The following is a 26,762-nucleotide window of genomic DNA, read 5'->3' as shown; positions in this document are numbered from 1 at the left end:
CAACAACTTGTTTAAAATGTTTTACATTGGTATAGATTTTTAGTCTATTGATACAGAACTTAAAGTTAATTTTCGTTATACTGTGTGCATATTTCTACTCATGTTTAAGGTATTATGTTTGTACAGCTCAATTTTAAATTGAAATGGATAATTAAAAATAGATTAATAATTAGTCATCTATGATAATCATACTCATAGCCATGTTAGTTAAGTCTTCCAGATATACAGAGAGATATTTCAGATAGACAGGTAATCCTCAAACACTTTCAAAGGTCTACCAGAATATGGCATTTAAAATATTTTTAAAAATTTAGACTTTCCTGGACAGTGAGACATGTCTGCTCCTGGCAGCACCAATTTACTTCAGAGAGGAGGATGGGCATTGAAGACACTTCATTATGGCTTTTATCTTCACCTTGGCAAAAATAGCCATTTGGACAAGAAACTGTTCTTGGCCAGGACTGCTTGATCGACTGGACATACAGGACCCATAAAAAGGTGACCACTAAACTTGCTTGACAAAATGGTCCTTCAGGTTCCTGCTTCGCAGAGGAAACTGCCAGACATTCTACAGGACACTGAGAGAAGTGACTGAGAGACTCTAGCCCTGTGGGCTGAAGACAGTTTGCCCCCAACTTTACAAAGGAATATTAGGTGACTGTCCAGGCCTGCCAGCTGTCTCTGTCTACTCTTACAAGACTCCCGAAAAATGCTTGCATCCTTCTCCCGGTTCTCAGGTAATATTATATCCTTCTGAGGTCTTTGATGTGGTTGAAGGCTAGATTTGTTATAATTTCCTCAGTTATGATAAAAGATAAGTTAGATATAAAACCTTATACTCACAAATATAAGATAGATAGGATATCTTCTTTAATATTGTAACTGTAATTCTTGCTTGATAATTGTTTTGTTATATGTAATTTTACTATGTAAAAGTTAAAAACCTTCCTTAAAAAAAAAAAGAAAAGGGGAAGTGCTGTGGATATCGCTCTGTACAAATAAAATGCTGTTTGGCCAGTGGCTAGGCAGGAAGTATAGGCGGGACAAGAGAGTAGAGGATTCTGGGAAGTAGAAGGCTGGAGAGAGACTCCCACCAGCCGCCGCCATGAGAAGCAACATGTAAAAGACACTGGTAAGCCACAAGCCAGTGGCAAAGTATAGATAAGCAGAAATGGGTTAATTTAAGATAGAAAAAGTAGATAACAAGAAGCCTGCCACAGCCATACAGTTTCTAAACAATGTAAGTTTCTACCTCATTTTCCGAGGCAGTCTCTCCCTCTTCGACCCTGAAGCTCTTCAGATCAGCGAGGCTGGCTAGCCCATGCTCCAGGGTTCTCCCTTCGTTAACCTTCCTTCTGCTTTCTGAACATGTCATCCTTCTGAGATGAATTCAAACAATTGAATAGAGTCTAAGTTTATTTAATCTTTTCACTTGCTCCTGAAAACGGCAAGATCATAAGACTATGTAAGTTGTCTCCTTCCCCACTTGATATGCTATTTTGGGTGAGTGCTTTGGTTCTATTTGCTTTAAATTTTCACAGATTTTTTTTTAAATGCTATTGGAAGCTGATGAGATGGCTCAGTCAGGAAAGTGTCTGCTGTGCAAGCATGAGAACCTGAGTTTGGATCCCCAGAACTCCAAAAAAGCCAGGCACCCCCAGGGCTGAGGGGAGTGCAAACAGGCAGATCCCTGTAGTTCTTGGGCCAGCTAGCCTTCCCAAATCAATGAGCTCTAGGTACAGGGAGACCCTGTCTCAAAAAATAAGGTGAAGAGAAACTGGGGAAGGTACCCAAAGTCAACCTCCACCCTCTACACACAGGCACACACATAAGTATATGCACTCAACTACACATGTGCACAAACACAGACAAATACATAGAGACAGAGACAGAGAGAGACACACACAGAGAGAAATAGAGTTCTAAATTAAAAGAAACTAAAGAGAACAACCAATCAAATGTACATAGCATACTTTATTGGATTATTGGTGTTTGTGAGGGGCAATTATAAATTTAGAATGTGAGCCACATTGAACATCTTTACAGAATTAGTTATTGTTCATGAGATAATGACATTGTGATTAAGTAGATATCTTTACTCTAAGAGATACCTACTGGAGTACTTAAAAGTGAAACTCCCAGTGTTTAAAATCTTCTAAGCAAGAAAGAATTAAAGAAAAAAATCCTAGAAATTTACATAGAAAGGAGGCTGGGAAGAGTAGTGAGACCGTGGTGCCTCTGAGACCACTGTGCTTTCTTGGTTGGGTCAGAGCGACTGTGGGACTGGCGGGTAAGAGAGATTTGTCCTGACTGGGCCAGGCAGGAAAACTCTTAACTACATGACTTGACTGCTACACAACTCCAGGGAGGCTACCTAGAAAAAGGGACCCTAGGAAAGACCCAAGGATCACCCAATGACAGAGAAATGGATGAGATCTACATGAACAACCTGGACGACCATAGGAGTAATGAAGGGCAAGATTTGAGGGAAAGAAAGCTTAGGGGAGCAGGAGATCCCAGCTGGATCAAGAACAGAAAAGGGAAAACGAGGAATAACAGACCATGATAAATGAAGACCACATGAGAACAGGAATAGGCAGAGTGCTGGAGAGGTCCCCCAAAATCCACAATGATACATCCTCTGTAGACTGCTGGCAATGGTTGAGAGAAAGACTGATCTGACCTAGTCCTAGTTTTGCCTGATCAGATGGCTAAACACCCTAACTGTCGTGCTGGAACTCTCATCCAATAACTGATGGAAGTGGATGCAGAGATCCTCAGCCAGGCCCCAGGTGGAGCTCCAGGTGTCCAACTTCGAGAAAGAGGAGGGTCTGCTAGAGCGTGAATTGTTGAATCCAAGATTGCAAAAAGCACAGGGACAAATAGCCAAATGAATGGAAGCACATGAATTATGAACCAAAGGCTGTGGAGCCCCCAGCTGGATCAGGCCCTCTGGATAAGTGAGACAATTGAATAGCTTGATCTGCTTGGGAGGCATCCAGTCTGTGGGACCAGGATCTGTCCTTAGTGCATGAGCTGGCTGTTTGAAACCTTGGGCTTACACAGGGACACTTTGCTCAGTCTGGAAGGAGGGGACTGGACCTGCCTGTACTGAATCCACCAGGTTTAAATGAATCCCCAGGGGTGCCTTGATCCTGGAGGACATGGGAATGGAGGGGAGGGGCTGGGGAAAGGTGGGGGTGGGGGGGGGGGGGGGGAGTACAGGGGAACCCATGGCTGATGTATAAAATTTAAAACACATACTAATAAAGAAAAAAAAAAAAAACAGAGCTGGAGCCGTGTGGTGGTGGCGCACCCCTTTAATTCCAGCACTCAGGAGGCAGAGCCAGGTGGATCTCTGTGAGTTCAAGGCCAGCCTGTTCTATAGAGTGAGATCTAGGACAGGAACCAAAACTACACAGAGAAACCCTGTCCTGAAAAACAAAAACAAGCAAACAACAACACCACAAAAAAACAGGGGCTAGGGTACAGCTCTGCAGTAAAGTACTCACCTAGCATGGGCAAGGCTCTGGAACTCATCTTCAGTACCTCAAAAATAAATACAGAAATATAAGAGGAAACAATGTCTATTCTAGACAGTTAAACATCAGAATCACAGCAGTCTGTGAAGTCCCACAGCTCCTGATCATCACAGACTAATTATCCTATAACGTCAATCACAGGTTGTACATGGCCAGTGTATCAGACAATGTATTGTGTACACCCAGTAACCCTGGAGTTAGACTAGTGTGTGTCTGTCTGCAGTAACAGCCTCCCCTGAGCTCCCCTGGAGCTCAGTTGTGCAGTTTTATTCTCCAAGGGCAGTCAAAGGTGCTGCATACTTGTGATCAGAGCAGCAACATTCACTTTAAACCCACGTCCATCCCTCATTTTTACAAGAGGGTTGGGTCTCCCTTCCCTAAGAGAGCACCTCTTACTAGGTCAAAGATTGTCCAAGTCCCTGAGTTTTATGAGAGGGTTGGGTGCCCTTTCCTCAATGAACACCTTCGTGAGTTTGAAGATTGCCAAGGGAACCCACAGCTTCCCCATTTCCTCTCACTTTAGAGAAATAATGCTAGATTAATATATGATATATGCTGGATTAGTAAACTTGATCACAAACAAAACATCTGAAACCTACCAAGTTAATATACTATGATGGTTTCTTCACACTTCACTACAGGTTTCTGTTCAGTCTTTGGCCAACAACATCTCCACTCACAACACGTACTGATATCAAGCACCATCATTCTCTGAATGATACACCAGCAAAGCCATGAAGTCTTCCCAAGGCCACACAGTGATGAAGCCAGGACCCTCCCCGAGGCAGTTCTAACCAGAACATTCTACTCCTACTTGCTTCCCTGGACATCCTCAGGATTTCAGAATTCTACATCTCAGGAATCAGCCTCAGTTCTCTGAAAAATCAGAAAAAGCCAATCAAGGGACAAATCATCGCTTAATTGGGACCATGATGGGTCAGTACCACCCTGGAGCTGCTTGTCATGTGTCCTTGTCAGTCTATTACTGTGAAGAGACACCTCGACTAAAGATACTCCTACAAAAGAAATTATTGAACTGGGGGCTGGCTGACAGTGTCAGAGGCTTAGTCCATGATCAGCATGGTGGGAAGCATGATGTCAGGGAGTATGGCAGCAGGCAGGCACGGTGCTGGAGGAGTAGCTGGGAGTTATATCCTGTTGTGCAGGCAGAGAGAGAGAGGGGGGGGAGGGAGGGAGGGAGGGAGGGGAAGGGGGAGGGAGGGAGGGAGGGAGGGAGGGAGGGAGGAGTCCATTCCAGCACTGATCGACAAGGATTGCCTGACTGGCCACTGTTCTAGCAGAGGAACTGTGCTGGGCTCCTGCAAGCCTACAGCTCCTACAACTGCTGGTCTCTGTCACACAAACAGCTGTGTAAGGAGTCACATGACTGGATCCAATCAAACTTTTATTGAAATGCACATAATTTTCACGTGTCAGAAATACTACTCTTCTCCCAACCATTTAAAACTATAAACCCCACTCTTGGCTTGCTGACCCTGGGGGAAAAAAGTGATGGCTGTATTTGGCCTGTGGGCCACACTAAACTCTCTTTAATTAAATGACAGAAACTGAAGCCGTTTTCTCTTTCTGACCACCAGTTTCCCCTCTTATTTCCTCCTCCATGCTCTTACTCATACATGATTGACCAGAACACCATTTCTCTCAAGCCTTCCATCTGTGTTTTATGACGCTATAAACCTCTAAGGAAAATAAAGACTATTTGCCAGAGATCCACCTGGATGTACCAGCAGTGGCCGTGGAGGTTGGGAGCCTCTGACTGGTGTGTTAACACGGTCTGTTTCCTTCTCCCTTCCCAATGGACTCCACCTCATATAATAGGGAATATAAACACGGGAAGGTCACTTTCTCCTTTTGTGGAAGAAAAGTCATGAGTGTGACTATGAATCCCTGCTAGAAAATAAGGCCTGTGTGAAATGGTTCTAGGAAAGGAGAGGGAGAGAGAGGGAGAGAGAGAGAGAGAGGGAGAGAGGGAGAGAGAGAGAGATTTGTGTGTGAGACTGGAGTCGTAGCCCCTGTCTTGCAGCCCTGAGGAAAGCTCAGAAGCTTATTCTGACCCATAACATTGTGTAATGGTGGGAGCATTTCTGGGTCTTCCTCTGCACTTCCCAGGTGGGGACTGCTACAGTCTATTACACAGACAACCTTCATCATGTGAAGTTGGCATTGCACAGGGATGACAGGCACTATGATTTTTTTTTTTTAATTATAAAAAAACATGCTGGACGGTGGTGGCGCACACCTTTAATCCCAGCACTCAGGAGGCAGAGCCAGGTGGATCTCTGTGAGTTCGAGGCCAGCCTGGTCTACAGAGTGAGATCCAGGACAGGCACCAAAACCACACAGAGAAACCCTGTCTCAAAAAAAAAGAAAGAAGGAAGGAAGGGAGGGAGGGAGGGAGGGAGGGAGGAAGGAAGGAAGGAAGGAAGGAAGGAAGGAAAGAAAGAAAGAAAGAAAGAAAGAAAGAAAGAAAGAAAGAAAGAAAGAAAGAAAGAAAGAAAGAAAACATAAAACATTGGATTTCCTAGGCCACCAAATGCTGCTGGTCGTTACTTTTAGCATCCCTTGGATTGAGAGGCACACGAGTGACCTCCCCCTCCAGAAGTTCTACTCCACCTATATCAACACTGTCATCTGTCTTTCAGTCCCTGCCCTAGAGCCTCCTTCCAGCTCAAAGGCAAGCCTCTGGACAGACAGTGGCCCTGACTGCCCCCACCTCTGAGTCTTCATCCTCAATTCTCACATAGCAGATCTCTGCCCCGCCTCCCCGCCTCACGGTACTCGCCTCACAGTACTCCATCAAGCTGGGTTTTCCAACCTAAAAATTAATTCAATTTTTATTTTTATTCATTATTTGTTTGTTGGGTGCTAGAGGTGGCGCCCAGGGCCTCAGGGATGCCGAGCACGCTCTCTGAGAACTAGCTTCCCCCAGCCCCACCCAGAAATGTTCACTCTGTCTCTTGCTGGACTACTCTATGGTGCCTCCCTAACACAATTTCCAGATCTTTCTCTTGCAGTTTTTTGTTACACTCGCTGCTTCTTTTCCTGATCTTATGATGTTGGGGGAGCCGCAGCATCCCCCGTAATCCTGTTCTTAATTTACACACTCATCTTAAGTGATCTTATCCATACTTACAGCTTTAATGGTTGTCTGTAAATTATTGATGCCCAAACCTGTAACCTCCCTCCTTAGTCACAGACCCACAGCACTGAACACCTTCACAGACACCTCCTCATGAGTGTGGTAAAAGTTCCTTAAGCTCAATATGGCGAAGTCCAATCACATCCCTGGCTTAGTGAATGGGACCCAGGCCAGAAACCTAGATAGTTTCTACATATCTTTTTTTTTTTTTTTTTTTTTTTTTGGTTTTTCGAGACAAGGTTTCTCTGTAGTTTTGGAGGTTTGGAGGCTGTCCTGGAACTCGCTTTGCAGACCAGGCTGGCCTCAAACTCACAGAGATCCACCTGCCTCTGCCTCCCGAGTGCTAGGATTACAGGCATGCACCACCACTGCCCGGCAGTTCCTACACATCTTTCTCCATGGTCTTTATGTGACAAGTGTTCCCTTGCTTACAAGGGTCTCCCCTACTTTGTTGCCTGGAGGATGCATCCTTCATAGGAAAAGTCAATTCTTTGGGGAATACTTTCCCAACTCTCTCCATCTACAGGTTGCCTTCTCCAGGTCCCTCCTTGTTTCTTATGACACACCTCTCCTGGAGCCTGTGTATTCTTTGTATCACCTGTTTGCCTGAATAGGCCATGAGCTAGAGAATGGAGATTGTGCTCCATTCATCACTGAATGTCTGTGCCTAACAGTGTTTGGCACATTCTCAAAGAATGTCGATAAAAAGTTGGGTGGATTACTGGATAGACATACAGTAATTACTTGCTGGGTAATTGATTACGTTAGCATTAATGAAAATAAGTTAGCATTCCATGCTCAACTGGCAAACATTCATTTGAACACAATGCTTTCATCAATTACAGGGTAGCAAAATGCATATAACTTTCAAATGTAGAGTTAGAAAAACACTTCTGTCCTGTAGAGCTAGAGAACGGCCATTTGTAGTTAGCAGCACCAATCTTCCTATTGGCAGTTAGCTACTGAAATCTCTCATGTGTTAGTTCCTCTAGTTAGGCTAAGACTAATATCCACAAAAACTCATGTTTACAATTCACACAATAAATACAATACAACTTCTACCCTCATTGAACCTCAACACAAATCAAAACACATGGTTCCAAATTCTGGACTCCTCTGCTTCCATTGATGCATATTTGAGTGTGGTGGCACACGCCTGTGATCCTAATACTTGAGAGGAGGAGACAAAAGGATCTAGAGTTTGAGAGCATCCTTAGCTCCTAACAAACCTGGGACCATCCCAAGCTACATGATCCTGTCTCAAAGTTTGAGCCAACTATCACTTCGTTTCCTGCCGCATTTCTTAACAAAAATATTCAGAAACCTGGCACTGAACTTGGGGCTTTCCTAGCACTGTTTATTGCTACCACTAGATACTGGAGAACTCACCACATGGGAGGATTAATGGTGGTCTAATGAGGGAGAGAACTAATTTAAGAAATGCTAGTTGTCAAAACTCTCCAGACTTTGAGTTGAGTGAGCATAGTTTTTAACCGAATAGATGTGCTCATGGCAGCACTGTAGGCTATTTTTCTACGGCGTTTTACACACAATCTAGTAAATCATATTAAAGACGGTTAATGACAAGCTTTTGTACAGAGTCCACCAAGACCCCCAGTGAGATTGAAAATGAGTGATTTTACACTCTTCTGTCCATGTTTCCCTAATCTTCAGTGTTTAATTGTTATAACAAAGCATCTTCTAAATTTTGGAGAAAAAATAATCTATGTTTAATTGCACACTAATCAAAAGCCCTCTCCTTCATTTGATGGACCATTATTTGTGCTAAATAGTTTCTAGAAAAGCTATTTTCCTATCATTTCATCAAGTCCACTCCTTTAACATTCAACTAAACAAGAGTTCGGCATTCATATACCCCAGAGCTGTGGTATAAATGTCAGCTTATAGCAGAATGTAAACCATATTAGCTTTTATCCATTTTTGTATTAATAACTCTCATTTATAATCCATTCAAAAATTCAAGTAGAAATCTGCATGAGTAATGATAACTTTCTACATATATCCATGAACAAATGTGTGTAAAACATATGCTTAGCTGTGTCAAATAGTGAAACAGAGTAATTTTCCCTCTTCTGAAGAAGTGTAGCTACCTACCGGAGAAGGCTCTCATCCCCATGTCAATGTCAAGATCAATGCTGATGCCACATAGCTTTGGTTGAGATGTGTGAGGAGCAGAGGAAGTCCTGAGTAAATGTATGTTATTGACAAGGACCCCAATGCCTCAGACCCGTGAGAAAAGGCAAAGCCTTCCTCTGGTCCATGTGCCAATGTTGACAGAGTGTACAGAGACCATCAACCACAGCTTCCTCCTCCAGGATGTTTACAGCCTGAGACTATGCTCTTACAGAGATCTCCTATGAGACTACATAACCCTTCCTCCGGTGCTGAGGTTTCCAATTGTTGCATAGTAGGTGCCCTCCATCATATTGAGAATGGCCCACACAATCCCAGTCCCCACCCCTCACCTTGTGCATACATGTTCGTATGTGCGCACTTGTGTGTCGCCCAGTCAAGTTCTCAGGACCAAGCTGGGCAGGATACAATGGAAATATTTATAGCTTGCTTGGTGAGGCTTTCAGGAGGAGCAACATGGGCTCCCTTGCTGGTCTGGAAGTGATTCAAGAAGGCAGGAAAGGAGAACAGCTGTGGGGATGTTTGGTGATGAGGTGAATGATCTTTAGGATGGGTTCCCATACCTGGGCCTGCACTGTGCACCCCTGGATCCTCTACCATTGAAGGGTGGATCACTTTTTCATGAATTTGCCTAGATTCAGGGCTAAATGAAAGGGAAGTTGTAGAGTTACAAGTGGTCGGCGAACATCAAAACTGAGTCATGTGCATTCTAGCATACTGTGGGAAAGGAAAGAAGTGTCCACCAGTGATCCTTTGCCATGAGAGCACTGAATAACAACCTACTCACCATCAGTGGCTGGTAAAGATAAGTGGTTGTTACTCACATGTGGGGCTGGCTAGACATCTGTTCTGACTTTGCCTGAACCCATTCAACCTGTCCGAGTTAGTATTCAGCAGATCTTGGCTAGCTCAGCCTGAAGTGATGGCACTGTATGTCACTCATCCTCTACGAGGCTAGTGCAGTAAAAGCAGAGGTGTTGGAGCAAGCAAACACAACCATCCAGCACTCTTTAAGACTCTCACTGCAGTGCTCTTGCTAAAATCCTATGGAGCAAGCCAGCCATTTCTCTAAACTCCTGCATACACACATGGATTGCTAGCAACACCATAGCTGTTATCCAAGGTTGCAGTGTTTGGAAAGAGAAATCAATACAAGGATCTATCATCATTAAGTATGAGACACTGTAATTGGAACTAGTGCTTTCAAAAATAATGAGATGATCCTCAGGAGCTCAGAGCCTTATGTTGGGGAAATTAAACAAATAAATTCAGAAGCTATTAAAATAATAGGATAAAACTCGGTGCAAGTGCAACTACAGATTTACACACACACACACACACATGCACACGCACACGCACGCGCACACACACACACACAACTTTAAGTCTAGGTACTGCAAGTACTAATTTTCTTTTGGAGCCTGGTTTTTTTGTTTAACATAATAATTTCCAGTTGTATCCATTTTCCCAAATTTCATTATTTTACTTTCCTTTCTAGATGAGTAAGATCCCATTGTGTATATGTAGCCCACTTCTTTTATTAATTCGCCTGTTGTTAGGTGTCTAGGCTGGTTCCATTCTGGCTATGGTGAACAGTGCATCAGCAAACACAGAGGCATAGGCTGCCTCCTTCCCCACATCCTCAGAAGCCTTCATTGTCAAGTTTTCTTGATGATGGCCTTTCTGACTAGGGTGAGATGGAGTCTAAAGACATTTTTAGTTTGTGTTTCTGTGAGGATTAAGAATATTAAACACTTTTTCAATCATCTATTGGCCATTTATGCTTTTTCTTTCAAGTTGTCTGTTCAGTTCATTGGCCTATTTATTGATTGGATGATGATGATGATGATGTGTGTGTGAGTGAAAGAGAGGGAGGAAGGGAGAGAGAGAGAGAGAGAGAGAGAGAGAGAGAGACAGAGGGAGAGAAAGAGAGAGAATGTTTAGTTCTTAGAGTTCTCTTTATATCCTAGATATTAACCCCTGTTGATGTGCGGTCAGCAAACATTCTCTCCAATTTGTAACCTGTTTCTTCACTCTGGTGGTTGTTTCCTTTGCTGGGCAGTAGCTTTTGAATTCCATGCCATCCCCTTTGTCCATTCTCTGGGCTGTGCTATAGAGCCCTTTTCACTGAGTCCCTGCCTCTGCCTGTATTTCAAAGAGATTTTATTGATACTTTTCTGGCAGTTTCCAGCCTTACACTGAGGTCTCCGGTCCACTTTGGAACCACAAGTATTTTAACAAAGAGACACAGATGTGAAACTGCTTCACTCTTTTGCCTCCCTTACCATAATTTTTTTTTAATTTAACACATTTTGTTATAATCAAACTTCCTTTTGATTATGACAGCATGAAGAGAAACTTCCCAAGACCCCTCAGTGCTTAGCTTCCTGAAGGTGCAGGCTCTCTAGAAGCAAACCTAGATAATTTTGTTAGCCCAGTAGGGAGTCCTTTGATTCTTTCATTTCTGCATTGTCCTATAGTCAAGTTCAATCAAAATGCATTGTGCGCCCCGCACGTGCAAGCCATTTTCCTAGCAACTTGCTAGAAATAGATTTCTAAAAGACAGCCCAATACACTCAAAAACACTATCAACATTCTAATAAATTACGGTTTAGTCTTACTCTCATGAGGAAAACAGAGAGTGCTCTAGATGTTTCAACAGGACAAACTTAGTTGAGGGAAATGGCTCATAAAGGACTGAGATGCCAAACAGGGGCCCACGGGCAGTGGCTGAAGAGAGAATAGCCGCAGGACACAATCCAGGTCTCTGGCGGATCTGATCTACATGAACCACAGTGAAGGTGCAGTCACTGTGTTGGAGAGGTGGAAATACTTGGTTCTATTCCCACCTTCTTATTGCTCGCTAGTTTCCCATCTTCCCCAGACTTCTGCCCAGTCTGCAAAAGAATGGCATTTGATGTGACAGGAGACAGCAACATGTGACACACTGAACGAAAACTCACAGGGGAATCTGTGACCCTTGCTCCTCCTTGACTCACTTAGGGAGTGGTCCTGTTTTGTGTCAGAACAAGCTATGGTGTTATATAGTATAATAATTGTTCCCTTTGTTTTTTTTTCCCCCTGAGGCCGTGTATTATTATGTAGTTAATGCTAACCTTGCTCAGTCTGACTTCAAATTTATGATTCTCCTGCCTCAGCCCTCTGAGTCCCTGCCTGGAATTACAGGCATGTACCATTATAAGCTTTGTAACTTATGATTTGGGTGCCCTGAAGTCACCTAGTGTGTGTGTGTGTGTGTGTGTGTGTGTGTGTGTGTAAACCTCCTAAAGAAGATTCTACTACACTCAACCAGCTGAAAGCCACTGAATATTAACTTTTAAACTTGGAAATATTCATACACTTGCTTCAAGGAAGACTTACTCTGAATGCATTGTATAAAGCATGTAAAAGCAGAGGTATTTTGTTTAAAGCATAGCCTGGAGCCCTGGTCCCCCCTCTAACCTTAAGACACAGTTTAGAGACGTGAAAATCCAAAATCTGCTCCATCTCATCATTTACAGTCACATTGCTTAAAGACACATGAACATTGCTTTTGTGTGTCTTCAATTCTAATTGGTAGGCATATGGTGACCCATTCCACCTAGTGCCACTAGATAATACAGCATTAAAGGAAGCCCAGACAGGCCTCTAGTAGACCCCAGACAGGCCTCTAGTAGACCCCAAAGAGAAGACTGTTAGGAGGAGAGCTCAGATCTCCGGGTTATCTGCTGTAAACACATCCAGAAGTGATGAGGGATTACTCTGGCAAGTTTGGGAATAGAATGGTGGGTTAGCCACCCAGCTGGTGGTACATGGATTCTACAAATGGAGTTCTTGGAAACAAATGAGCTAGGGCTGGAAATACTCTGCAGGGCCCTCTGCATTGGTGGGGATTGTTACATGGGGAATATTTTTACCACCGCTTTTCAAATGTTTTTCCCTTTAGTTAATCCATGTCATCCTCTGAAGGCTCTGCTTGGGCGGAAAACGAGCTGCCCAGTTGTCCCTTCTCTGCCCTCCTACCCCCATACCTTCAAGTGGAAGCAGAGGGGGTGCTGAGCTGCCCGGGGTGGGGGTGGGGGTGCACAGCACCTTTACAAAGTGGCCTGAAGTAAATCATCCAGGAACACAAAATCACCACCTATAGGCATAACTGTTGGCACGGATGCCTTGAGATTTGTTTCTTTCTAACCAACCCCCCCCCCCAAAAAAAAACCACTTTACACTGGTCACTCTCTCTGTCTCAAAACTTGATGAGGGAAAAACATCCATCATTTCAAGTACTCAAGAAAAGACTGTGGAAATACACAAATTCCATTGCTCTCTGGACCACGGGATGCAGGACCGTGGGGGATTCAGCGGACAAGATCAGTTGGAAAAGCAATCAGAGACTCTAGACACAAATCCAAGTGATGTTTCTCTGGAAAAACATAAAAAGTGAGGGAGGAAAGAGTAGAGGTGCCCAAGCCTAGGGGACCAGGGGACCAGGGGACCTGCCTCCTCCGTTTTGTCCCTCTCTGCCCATCCTCTACACCCTATCCTCTCCTTCGCACGCCCCCCCCCTTTCTCAGCACGCCCCAGTGTCCACCCACCCCTTCCCCCTGTCCACCTCACTCCACCAGCCTTTCCCTCGGTGGCCCCGGCTCCCGGTTCCCGCCGCCCCCGCTCTTCCCGGCAAATGGGGGATCCTGGCCAAGGGGGCCGCCCTGACTCGGTCCTCCCCCGCCCTCCCCCCCCCCCCCCCCCCCACCCACTCCGGGGCGGCTGGACCATAAAGCCCGGGCTGCGGCCAGCGGAGTCCAGCAGCCAGCGCCCCACCGACGGCAGCGCACCGCCCTGCCCGCCACCTGCGCCGCTCGCCGCCCCAGGCCCCGCGGACAGCGCCCTGCCCCGGGCCGAGCCACGCCGCTGTCGCCCGCACAGCCCTCGGGGAGCAGAAGAGTCACCATGCCCGCCCCACGCGCCGCTGCCTTCCTCCTGCTGCACCTGGTCCTGCAGCCGTGGCAGCGGGCGGGCGCCCAGGCCACCCCCCAGGGTAAGTGGCCTCCCCGGGTCCCCTCTGCACCTAGCCCGCCCGTTCCGAGATCGCCTAGGGGGGCCGGTTTTGCGTGCGCTGCTCTGCCTGCCTGGGCTCCTGCAGCCTCGCCCAGTACCCCACAGTAACTCTTGGGCCCCCGAAAGGAAGTACATCGTGATTGCAAGTGATGATGAAAGTCTAGAATTTTCTCCAATTCCATTACCCAGCCATGAGTCTAATTAAACTTAAGTTGGGAGGATGCAAACTTATTTTCACCATTTACTGCGGAATGTGACACATGGTCCTTGGTCCTCTGGCAGGGGATGAAATCCTAAGTAGTCTGCAGACCAGTGTCTGTCCCCTGCAGCTCTTCTCTCCAGTGAGCCCTGGCACTAAGTGACACTCCTGAGCAAAGTAGCTTTGTTCCACTGCTGTGCTTACTCCTTATACTCAAAGGCTAACTTTCCCCCAGGGGGTAGTGTGATTTCTCGAGTCTTTCCAGAGTAGAAATAGCTTTCATGCAGAAAGCACTTAATGTTAAGCAAAATATCTTGTAAAGACCACAAGGAAGACATTATTCCAGACAGGAAGGATCCCGGGGCTCTGACGGCCTATGCCTTCTTCTTGGCGCTAGGCGCCCGGAGGGTTTCACTATGTATGGACCGAGGAGGAGGAAGGCTGGAAGGAACGCACAGGTGGAGTGAAAATTATCCTTCCCGAAGCTGAGCGAAGGGAGCCTGTGCAGGCAGTCTGTGTTCCGTTCACCTCACCACAGCAGCCACCCAGTTTACCGAATAGTCCAACCAGAATCACGCTACTATTTTTAGTTTGGAATATCGGAATCCTATGGCTTCAGTACACATTGTGGCCTGTTTCTAAGAAGACAGAAAGGGGCGTTTAAAAAAACAAAACAACAACAAAAAAACAGTATTCGAAAGTTTTATTTTGAGAGGTTATTTTTCTGTTATATAATATTCTGTTATATAAATTCTTGACACTGCTCACACAGCTTTGTGGTGTGCCCCTTAGCCCTGGCAGTTCTGTGGAGACTGAGCTCAGGTGCTATGACCTAAATTATCCGGTTAACTTAGTTGCTGTAGAGGATCTGATTAAGTCATGTTTCTGGTAGATTCTTTTATAGAGTTATCAAGTCGGCAATCATCAGCTCAACTGGATAATTCACTTATCTCCCTCTGAGCTGGGCTGCTAGAACTAAATTAGCAGGTTTTTCAATTTCCACGCTCATTGGGAAGCAGCCGTTTCATCTCCAAGAGTAGAGGCTTTGTGCTTGGATCCTGGTACTTTTACTGAAGTGTAATAGCATTAATAGGAAATGGTAGCATCTCATTTCCTTCTCAAAACACTCCGAAGTCATTACTAACTCACCCCAGCTCAGCTTCTGGAGAGAGCCATGAAGGAACCACACAGGTTGAAGCATTCAAGTTCAGAGCCAGTTAAATCACAGGCGTGATCAAACGCGAAGCCAGGATCGAGCACCAGGTGTTTAGTTTGGAACACAGTTCTCATACTTTGAATTTGTGTGTCTTTCTTGAAGATGCCTTATGTAAAGTGGAGTTTTCAGACACATTACTTTATTTCAAGCTTACCCCCCCCCACACACACATTGGTGGGAATGATAAGTTTTCAATTCTTCAGAAATTAAAAACTGTGATTTCTCTTTTAAATATATACTCAGCAATTGTTTCCTAGTATGGGGGTGTGGGGTACTACATTAGGTATTTTACTTTTCAACACATCTAGTATTAAATTCACTATTATATGAGGGCTTCTGGGGAATAGAAACAGCATAGATCCATCTTGGAAACAAATTATCTATTAAAAAGAATAGACATTCTTGAGTAGCTAGGGTTTTTCCTGTTTGTCTTAGAAATTTTATTCATTTTTTAGTACAAAGCAATACTTGTTCATTATTAAAAAAAATTGATTTACCAGAATTGCAAGAAAATAAAGAAACAAAAAAAAAGCCTTATACAATTTAGAAAGAGCTAGTTTTAATGTAAAGATTTTTGTTGAATCATCCTTTGTTTCAAATCTTTGTCTAAACAAATAAATTACTAAAAATAGCATGTTGTACACACACACACACACACACACACACACACACATAATCTTGTGACTTTTAAAACTTTATCATGAACATTTTTCTATATCTTCACGAATTTAGCTACATTTCAAAAATATGGACCAAAATTAATTTAGTCAGTTTTGTAATATAGGACGCTAACATTGTCTCTGGTATTTTGATATCGTCCTTAGTATCCTATTGGGCAGTTGAAGTGGTGTGGATGGCTTGGACCGGCACCAGCCATTGCTTTAACAATGAAGCCCTTCATTCTTCGCTTAGAACATTTGATGTTTCCATGGCAAAGCGCTCAACCAGGAGGGCTTCAGTATTGCCAACCTGTTCCTTCTCGTTTCACCTAATTTCTCCCACAGCAGAAGCTGGAGAATCACCAGTGATGGGACTGTCATGGTGCCGAAGTCCTTTACTGTCTTACCTATTACTCCATTCCGATAAATTCCAGTAAGCAGAAGTGCTAGGTCAAGGGACATTTGGGTTTCAGAGTCTTGGATATTGTTACTTAAACTTCCTTCAGACCGCTTCTACTAATCTGGCCTGAAGGCATGGTGCACAGAGCTTGGCTACCATTTATGAGGCCATTTAACCTTACTGAGCAGACCATGAAAGAACTCCCTGACCTCTCACCTACAGTGTTAGGTATTACCGTATTCTTAATTTGTCCAATTTGATAGCAAAGTAGTATTATTTAAATTAGCAATTCTTTCCTCACTAAATGGCACACGGACACTTATCTATATACCTGCCAGCCATCGGTGATTCTTTTTCTGTAAATTGCCTGTTTTCCTGTTAGGATGCTTATCACCTTGTAGATTAGTAAGATCTCTTTATAAGTCATCAGTGTGACCTTTTTAGCAATCAGATTATTGTAACCCAGAGATAGCTCTAGGTGCTGAAGTTCCCGGCCAGCCAGGGAATTGTTCAAGCATTATTTGTGCAAACCAGAAAGCATTCTGTATGAGTATCAGTATTGCCCACCATCAGCTTCGCACTGGATCTTCCGTGGCTCTGGACACACCCTCTCACACTTCACTGAGTCTTAGGAAGCTTTTCCAGAAAGTGCTGCCTACTGAGGAAAAGCCGTTTACGGTTGTACAAATGCGGATTTTACTTTTTGAAGACCAATTCCATCCCTCTGCATACAGTCGAATCAAATAAACCACACACATCACTTTGTTTTGCTTCCTCGATGGGACTTTTTTTTTTTTAAACAGAAATATTGGAGAACTGTACATGCTCTCACAAAAGTGGCAGGTCATGTTGTGATACTGTCTCTACCACTGCACACATGTGTTCAGCCTCTTCCCCTGTCACGGGCCCGGAAAATGCACTTGGCTCTGGTCCAACAGGTACATCAAGGACCCCGTAAGTGCAATTCACTGCTTGAGGATGTGAGCGAAGCATTGAGCAGTCCGCTTGTCTTTAAGACTTTAGTCCTTTTTTCCTCCTAGCAAGCATCTTCAGAGCCACTTGCTCAGCCAAATCCAATTTTGTGTTTGCAAATCTAGTCTCCTCTCTAGGGCTGTAACAAGTCAAGGTGTAAATCCTGTGCTGTATTTCTTCTGTTCCAAATGTCCGACCACTATTAAGGAAAAACTGGCGAATTTGGCCATGTGTGTGTGGAGGGGGGGGGGGGAGCAGCAAGATCACAACCCATGATTTTGTAGCTCCTTGTCAAATGCTCCTCCCACCAAGCAAACAACAATAAGAAGTGTTGGCCCCACAGCCAGCCTTTCAGTGACCACCCGCTTCCCCCTCTTCTCTCCAGTCTTGGACCTTCTGCCGTCCCCTGGTCAGAGACTGAACCCAGGTACCCTGCAACCGGTCCTGACAGATCCCACCCTGCAGGAGATCTACCTGATCTCCACCTTCAAGCTGCAGAGTAAGAGCTCGGCCACCATCTTCGGCCTTTACTCTTCCAGTGACAACAGCAAATACTTCGAATTCACCGTGATGGGACGCTTGAACAAAGGTAAGCCAACTGGCAGGATGTTTGCAAAGGGCTCTCCCTCCTAGTCGGGGATTTGGGGTCTACTGTCCTTCAGGTGGCTCCCATTGCTTGATTCCTTTCTGATGCCATAGTCTTATGGGGCACTCACCTGCATGACAGTGGCTGAGAGAGGAAAAGGAAGAATTGCTTGTGGTCAATATACCTCTTTTATTACCGTATTACATGCATAGTAGGTTTCATCCTGGCACTAACATACATGTATGGAATGTATTTTCACTGCAGTCACCTCCGCATTGCCCTCTCTTGGCCCCTCCCACTCCCACCATCCCCCTTCCTCTTGCCATGGTTTGAGGGGTTTGTTTGTTGTCAGCCAATCAATGCATTTCATTAGAATTAGTTACAGGAACATGGGTGATGGGGTTATGTAGAAGAGCATGGGCCACTTGCCTATGGCTACACCCTGAAGAAGCTGTCGCTCCCTCCCCCAGCCACTGTGAGATCTAACCACCTATAGATCCTCGGGAAAGTGTTGGATCTTTGCAAACCCTTCTCCAGGCTATGGCAGAATGTTGAGAGGCTCAATCTTATGCAGATCTTATTAAAGTCATCACAGCTCCTGAGAATGTGAAAGTACAGTGACCCAGCTGTGCGCTGGTGGTAGCACTCCACAGCACCCCGCCCCTTCCTTCGACTCTTGCATTGTTTCTGTTTTGTGCCCTAGATGCCTTCTGACATGGTCCCATCCTCATGTTATTCTGAATCCAGTTCAAAAATGGATGAGACCAGAACAATGACACATGGCCCTTATCATCCTCGGCTATCATTAGTGTCTAGAGTAGGTAGCTTCAACAGCGGACATTTATTTCTTGTAGTTATAGAGACTGGGAAGTCTGAAGTCAAATTCCAGGCAGGTGGCTTGTCTTACACATTCATCTTTTCGCTGTATCTTCACAAGGTGGAGACAGGGCAAGCTCTCCTCTCTCTCTTCTTGTAACTGCATGACTCCTCCAATGAGGGTCCCACCCTCAGGACCTGATCTCAGCTTACTAACTCCCAAAGTCTCCACCTCCAAATGCCATCGTATTGGAGATTATTAAGACTTCAGTGGATTAAGGTGAGACCACCTCACTCTTCCTGGGTTCGCACGGATGCCATGGCTGAGCAGATTGAACTCACAGCTGGGGGAGGGGGTGCTTTGCTGACCTTACAGGAGCCTGCACACCTCAAGTAACAGGGAAGAATGAACTGTTCTCAGCCTGAGTCACCTCAGCATGCACATGTGTCTCACTTCAGTCTGGCATGTTTTCCTGTCAAAGGGAGTTTCTATTGACACTGAGAAATGGTTCCCAAAGGAAAAGGTCATGGGTTTTCACCCTCTTCCTTTTCACCCATGCCCTGGGGACAACACCTGGTCCTGCTTACTAAGGAATGTGACAGACACATATTTTGCTGGCTGCTTTGTGCATTTCTAAACAGAAGGGCCTGGGTTTTATATTTATTTCAGCTTGCTTTATGAGTAGACACTTCCTAGTGTTTCAGAGTGTCTCTTAGTTGTACTCATGCGTGAACTCATAAACCTGCAGGCTGAGGAAAGTCTTTGCTTGCACAGACTGGTAGAGTTGAAGCAGAAAGGGGTGGGCTGTAACCCTCTTTTTTTTAGCCAATTTTTTTGTTCCTCTCTTCCCTCCTCCTACACACCCTTCCATGGCTTTCTTGGTCTGCCCCTGGGTGAGTCTCAGGGTGATGTGAGATTTCAGGTAAGGGAGTCTGGGACATGATGAGCAGATAGGCCAGCCCTTCCTGCCCTTTTTCCCTGTTCCCTTCCAGGCTAAGAGGTAAGTTAGCCCACCTCTTTGCCTCCCATGAGCCAGCTCCATTAGCCTCACATCTATTGAACTTGTTGCCGGCTTTGCAGCTATTTCAAGAAAGACCTTTGTTCCTGTTCAGTTCAGCAGAATGAAAAACTCCTCCTAGCTTTCCCCACTCCTGCATCTCTCCCTCTGCTTCTAAGATGGCCAAGCTGTGTGGACCATCATGCCAGGGAGCACAGGAAGCCACCCCTCCTGAACTGACTCTTCCCATTACCCTCAAAGCCAAAGAAACACTAGATCCATGGCATGGATAGAAATGAGCAGAGGGCTTGTTACTGTTTCCTCTGAAGAGACACCAGCGATGCCATGCAGCTGTAAGTTCTAGATAGTCAAGATGAGGGAGCTGATTAAAACCTATTATTCGTTTTCCAGTGTTGCAAATTGAACCTAAGATCTCATGTGTGTTAAGCAAGCACCATACACCAATAAGCTCCATCCCAGTCCTCCTCTATGGTGTGGACATTAAATGTTCCTTAGAGGCCCAGTGCTAAAGCTTTGTGTCACTGGAAGAGTATTACATGGGGCTGAGGAAGTTGTATCACTGGGGGTGTTCCCTGGAAGGGGACATGGGGACTCCGGGACTTCTTCTGATTTTCTCTCTTTTATGGCTGCCACAAAGGGATTAATTTTTGCCCCACTGTGTGCTGCCCATAATGGTGTTCTGCCATGGACCTCTACAGCTGTGAGCCAAAACAAATGTCCTTCTTTTGAAATGTTGACTTCAGGAATTTTGTCACAGCAAAGGAAAGCTGACTGGCACACCTCCTCACCCTCCTGCCTGTTAGAAAAGATAAATGATTCTTTGAAAAATATGAGCAAAAAAAAAAAAAAAAAGTTCTGAGAAAATCCAGAAATGAGAACTCTTGGAAAGCAAAGAGATATTATATGAGTAATAAAGCTTGGAGAGTTGAAGGACACATACATATTGTTTCTCTAGAACAATGGGAAAGGTGCACATATTTGCCATCACTGCCAAAGTGATGCAAAGTTCTAGGAAGGAGCAACCGTCATAATGAACTGCACAGTGAAGGAGAATCAGTGAGTCCCTCCAGTCCAAGGAGAAGAGGAGGCGTGTGGCTAAGACTTCCCAGCGAGCTGTGTAATGGTAGCCTTGAGGGCATAGTTTATGGACACACGAGGAGGATGATCTGCCTGCATGGTGATCTCCAGGCATACCTCAGCTGGCTGAGGCTCAGCTGGTCTCCTTTTCTGTTAGTTTGCAAAGCAAACAGTATCACGCTCAGAAGAAAGTGAAATGCATTACAACTGATTTAAAACACCTGAGTAGGAAATAATGTGCCCCCCCCCCCCCCGGCCAGTGGACCTGAGTGAATATTAGCCAGGCGTGGAGACAACTGCTCAGGGGATTGAGGAGCAGGATTAGGCCCTCTTCCTAGATGAACTCCTGGACTAACCTGAAGTGTGACTAATGACGACCGCAGAAGAGCTGGTCAGTGAGCTCTCCACCCCAGTTCTCTCCCTCCAAATCACCCCACCCACTGCCATTTCACTGCTGCTCACAAAGTAGTTTGGGTCAAGGTACAGCCAACCACAGAGACCTGTAGTGGCCCCTATTCCAAAATGAATAAGGTGAAATTATCTGACCTTTCCAGGTTCTGCACTGTAGGTTCTAAATACACCCCTCAGCTACACTCCCCAATTTGTGCCTCACTATGGGATTCTCTGCAGCCTATGCCTCAGCTAGAAAGAGCAGCCATCACACTCTGGGCCCTCTCTGCCATCTTTCTTTCTCTGCCCTGTGCTTACCTTCTGCTCTTCCCATTACATGTCCTACACCGTCTCCCCGTCCCAAAATCCTAGACATTGAAGACCCTTCTAAAAACCATCTTATAGGTTCCGTTATACGACTTTATGTGTTCCGACCAACAGAGGTACTGATTGTACACTGCTTAGTCCTACTTAGTACTTTAATTGCTTACAAGTCTCTCCAGTAGGTTATGAGCTCTTTCTCGGCAGAGCTAAGACACCCCTTACTCTGTTTTTGTACTAATATGTCCCTTTGTATGCATTACAGCAGGGCTGGGAAGGTAAAACTGATTCCATATGTGCAAGCTGGATAAAATAAATGGTGACACACCAATTTGTGGAAATTATGAAATTACAGTGTCTGGTACATGTAAATTGTTTGAAACAAATTTTTAATGAATGTATGTTGGAGAACTTTTGCATACAAGAAGATACAGGTAGTGTTTCTGGTACAAATGACCTGTCAAATTCTTAGTAACACAGGTGGTGAGATCTTTCTATAAATGAGTATTTTATAAAAACCATGTGCTTGGATATAGTTGAAGCCATTCTAGTATCTGGCATGGAGACAATATTCTTGTTAGCATCCCAGATTTGGGTCCTGGTTAAAAATCCTTCCAGCTAGTCACCATGAGCGCATCTGTGGAACTGTCAGCACAGTTATCATATTCTACAGCAAGGGTGATAATAGTCATCTCAGAGTGACCCCCTAAGTGGAAGTGTGTGCTGAACCCCATTAGCCTATGGGGCACAATAAAAAAACTTCAGGTTTTTAAATAGGAATGGATGGATGGATGGATGGATGGGTGGGTGGATGGATGGATGGATGGATGGATGGATGGATAGATGGATGGGTGGGTGGGTGGATGGATGGATGGATGGATGGATGGATGGATGGATGGTTGGGGCAAATGTCTGCTATTTAGCCAACCATCTTCCAAAGACAACATCTTGCCTTGCTGAAACCTTTCCTGTGAGAGAAAGGCAATGGAAAGAATCATTCCCCTGGTCTTCATTTGGTTTCACCCAGAGCAACTTGATGGTGTTGAAATGAAAGGTACCCCGGGAAGCTGCGACCGTGACTAGAGTCAATCATACTCCTCAGCCTGAGGATAGGAAGGAGTCAGTGGCTCGGGGTAGTAGTTCTGAAACCTGCAGGCTAAAGACAAGTACAGCTTGAGGGAGGGAGGGAGGGAGGGAGGGAGGGAGGGAGGGAGGGAGGGAGGGAGGGAGGGAGACAAGAGAACTTTAGAACGCAGCATTCCGGACCCAGGAATGAATGGAGGGAAATGGGAGGTCCCAAACACTAGTGATAACTGCCCTGGACTTGTCACAATATGCCAAGACTGGAAAAGACCTACCACTCATTGTCCATTTTAAATTTAAAAACATGTCTGAGCTCAGTTTTAGCATGGTCACATGCAAAAGATGTAAGAAAAAAAAAAACCTTTACAAAACTAAAATAATTTAAAAAGGCTAAAATTTAACTGGGTCGATAGTATTGATTTGCACGTTGACTCTAAAGGCAATATCTGTGCTATGTTCAGAACAAAGAAGAATAAGGAAAGGAACAAGCCCAGTGTCAGGAAACCGTGTTACTCAAGATTAACAAATGTCTGCGATCAGCTGAAGTTGGCTTTTTTGCTTCTGTCTTACTCAGCAGAAATGTTCTTCAGACAGTCGAGAATGGTTAAAACTGTTTGATTTAAACAAACAAACAAACACACACAGCATCCATCCTGGACATGCAGGTGCATGCCAACCGTACCAGCTATTCTGTAAGCTGCGACAGGAAGATCCAAAAAAAAAAAAAAAAAAAAGTTCATAGCCAGCGTGGGCTACAGAGTGAGTCACAGGCTAGCCTGGGCTATTTAGTGAAAGCCTGTCTCAAAATAAAAAGTAGAAAAGAGGGCTGGAGATGAGGCTTCTGGTGGAATGCTTCCTAGCCTGGGCTCAGTCCAGCACCACCAACAAACTAACAAAAGACTGAGAAAGGGGGAAACCATTGCCCTCGCCGAGCTCCCATTGCTGTGCGCCACCTGGTGGCCACGCCAGTATCCAATGTGCAGTTATAATCCAATGGTCACATAACCAGCCCTGTTTAAACTAAATGAGTCACAAAACAAAACCAAAATTCCTGACTCTGGAAAAGGGACAGGAGGTAACAAGGAAGTTGACGGGATGGAGGTGGGATGGGAAGCAATCAGAATACATGAGTCCTAAGCAGAATAACAGTCCCCTCGACGAACTTAGTTGTCCACATCCAGGCTGGTTACATATTGGGGTATTCAGTAAAGAAAGTGGCAGCATAGCCACTGTTGCTAACATTTAGACATCACGGGAAGCAGGCTGGAGCATGCCCTTCCTTTTATAGAGAAGAAGATCCTGAAAGCCTCAGACTGATGAGCTTTAGAACAATTCTTGACATTTTCTATTATTATTATTCATGTATTTTAGGGCTGCCTGGAAAATAAATCCGGGGTTTTAAAACACAAAACAGGGCTGGTAAGAATAAGACACAGTGAGCTTTCTCTTTTCAACAACAATTTCCAAGGTGAGAGCTCAAGTAGGTATTGTGAGGATGACACAGCTTGACTTCAGAAGAAAAATTCACAAAGTCTCTCATTTGCTTTTCCAAACGATATAAAAAGGAATATGCCAGAAGACAACTGGGTTAGATAAGCCACCTTACAGCCAAGAATCAGCATAGTGCCTTAAGTAACAATAGTATTTTATTGTATTTACAGTTTGCATAAAGCAGGGAAGCAGAATTGAACACACTGAATGCCGTCAACATTTGCCAGACGGCACAGTGGGCCACGGTCAATCAGATTAAATTGAATAAGTACAAGTGTAAATCTGTTCTCTGGGAGTGAAAAGTGAATTGTCGACTGCAGAATTTGAGAGAGCTGACCGAAGGGTCCTCCTCGACATCACTGGATGTTGAGCACCACACTGGATGCATAATGGAGGTGCAAAAATATTTCCTTAATGAAGGACCTGTCAGATACCGTGATGCAACTATTTATAATTTTCTTTCTTTATTATTTTATGCATATGAATGTTTTGCTTGCATGCATGTCTATGCACCATGTATGTACATGTCCGTGTACAACAAGCCTGATGCCCGTGGAGGCCAAAAGAGGGAGTTGGATTCTCTGGAACTAAAGTTACAGACAGTTGTGACCTGCCATGTGGGTGCTAGGAATTCAACCCAGATCTCTGGAAGGAAAGCCAGTGCTCTGAGCTATCTCTCTAGACCTGTAATTATTTTTTAAAAGGCTCTTTATAATTTTTGTTTTCCTTAATGTACATTTCTGGCTGGGCTACTTGATTTAACAGAGCCACATCCACACTGCTGCATTTCATCTTGGACACTGTCCAATCAGAGCCTCCCTCAAGAAGAGAAGCATCTGTTTGGGACACACCTCCAACACACACACACACACACACACACACACACACACACACACACACACACACACATACTTTTTAAAAATCATATCCAAGTTGAAAAGTTAAAGGAAATAGAAAAGTAAAGGAGCCAGACAGAAAACAGGAGAGATGTGAAAATGTTTGAAGAAAATTGTTTGACATGGGGATCAGGCTAAACTTGTTCTGGCCCTGAAAAATAAGATTAGAACCCATTGGATGGGACTTACTTGCTCTGTACTAGGAAAATTGTGGCGAGCTATCCAAAAGCTGCGTGCATTTCTCTGGGAAGTTATGAGTTCCCTGTGGCCAGAGCTGTACCAGTGGCAACTGCACTTTTATTGGAGGGATTTGTCAAGAGAGATATTAAGTGGATGAGTCATCCTGTTAATATTCTGAGATTGGGCAAATGTAGGAAAGCCACAGGCTGCTGAAGACATTGATGTGTAACTGTCCTAGAGCACAACCTTTGGCTTCTCTGCCCCTCACAACTCTGTCACTGACGTCACGTGGCGTACTAAGACGACTCTCATGACCTTTCAGAATAACTCTGGGTTGGGGATTTAGTTCAGTGGTAGAGCACTTGCCTAGCAAGCGCAAGGCCCTGGGTTCAATCCTCAGCTCAACAAAAACAAAAACAAAACAAAAACAAAAACAGAATAACTCCCGCCTCCGGTGCTTTGCATAATCACCATGCCTCCCTTCCACTAGTGGTTTCTCTGTCTTCCCTCTACCCACCCTCTGTAAACTTCACCCAGTGATAACTGATCAAAGAGCCCTTTGAAACAGGGCTACATTTGCCATGGTCATGCAGAGAATTGTTAGGAAAAAGCTACTTGGGGATTTCCTTTTGTATGGAGCACCAAAGTATAGAAGTTACCATGACCGTTACATAGCCCGTAAAAACAAATCAGCACAGACAAACAGGAGTTCTCCCATGGAGGACAATGATAGCAAGGAGGCATCTTTAAAATGTGTGATGGCTTTAAAAGATGACCCAAGCTGCCAATGACGGTTTTCATCTGAGACTTTAAAGTACTGAAGAGTAAAGTCATTGCTGATATGCCGCCGCGCGCGCGCACACGCGCGCGCGCACACACACACACACACACACACACACACACACACACCCCGCAGCGCCTGCAAGCCAGGTCGTCGCTCTCCACTCCTCTGCCCAAGCCCACATGATCCTATCATGTCTGGGTTTTTAAGGCTGGCACCCTGCCTCATTACTTTAAAAGTCAGTACTCGATAACATTTTTTTACTATAAGGTCCGTTTCTTCAAAAGTACTTTTTTTGAACATTCCTTCCCAATGTAGCAGAACTTCAAATCCTTCTCTCTTAGACTTGGTCCATTGGTTTTGTTTTCCTTAAAAGCCACTGAAATGGCATCTCATCAGGCTGTGTCACCTGGTACGCAGGCAGGCAAACGTAGCTCATGCACTCAGATCAGGCCCCAGACTGTGACGGTCACAAACAGATTAAGCTTAGAAAGCAAAGTCCTCCACATTTTTCAGGAGGTGTGCTTGTAGGTGACAACAAACAGCTGTATGGATCCTTTCAGATACAGAGAATATGAAGAAGAAATGGACTTGGCAGTGTGGAAAGAAATTAAGGTGGTGGTCAGGCTGGGGCCTGTCCTCGGATAAAGATCTAAAAATAATCAGAAACCACTAGGGAGCTTTTGGAGAAGTTCATCTGCTCATCACTGTGCTCGCTTTAAAAAGGCAAGAACTGGACTGGAGAGGTGGTTCAGTGGTTAAGAG

General features: G+C 44.8%; 1 protein-coding gene across 1 annotated transcript in view; it reads left to right on the top strand.

The window, feature by feature from the left end:
- The first annotated feature begins 13,653 nt into the window (after nt 1-13,653).
- Thbs4 (thrombospondin 4) overlaps nt 13,654-26,762 on the top strand; it is a 52,609-nt gene continuing 39,500 nt past the window's right edge. The window contains exons 1-2 of the mRNA XM_036207481.1: nt 13,654-13,891; nt 17,743-17,946. Of these exons, the coding sequence (XP_036063374.1) occupies nt 13,804-13,891; nt 17,743-17,946 (292 nt within the window). The 5' untranslated portion in view covers nt 13,654-13,803. The remainder of the gene's footprint in view (nt 13,892-17,742; nt 17,947-26,762) is intronic.

The sequence above is a fragment of the Onychomys torridus genome, chromosome 15 (assembly GCF_903995425.1).
Source record: "Onychomys torridus chromosome 15, mOncTor1.1, whole genome shotgun sequence".
In the NCBI taxonomy this organism is placed as follows: domain Eukaryota; kingdom Metazoa; phylum Chordata; class Mammalia; order Rodentia; family Cricetidae; genus Onychomys; species Onychomys torridus.
This window is presented reverse-complemented; position numbering and strand designations above follow the sequence as displayed.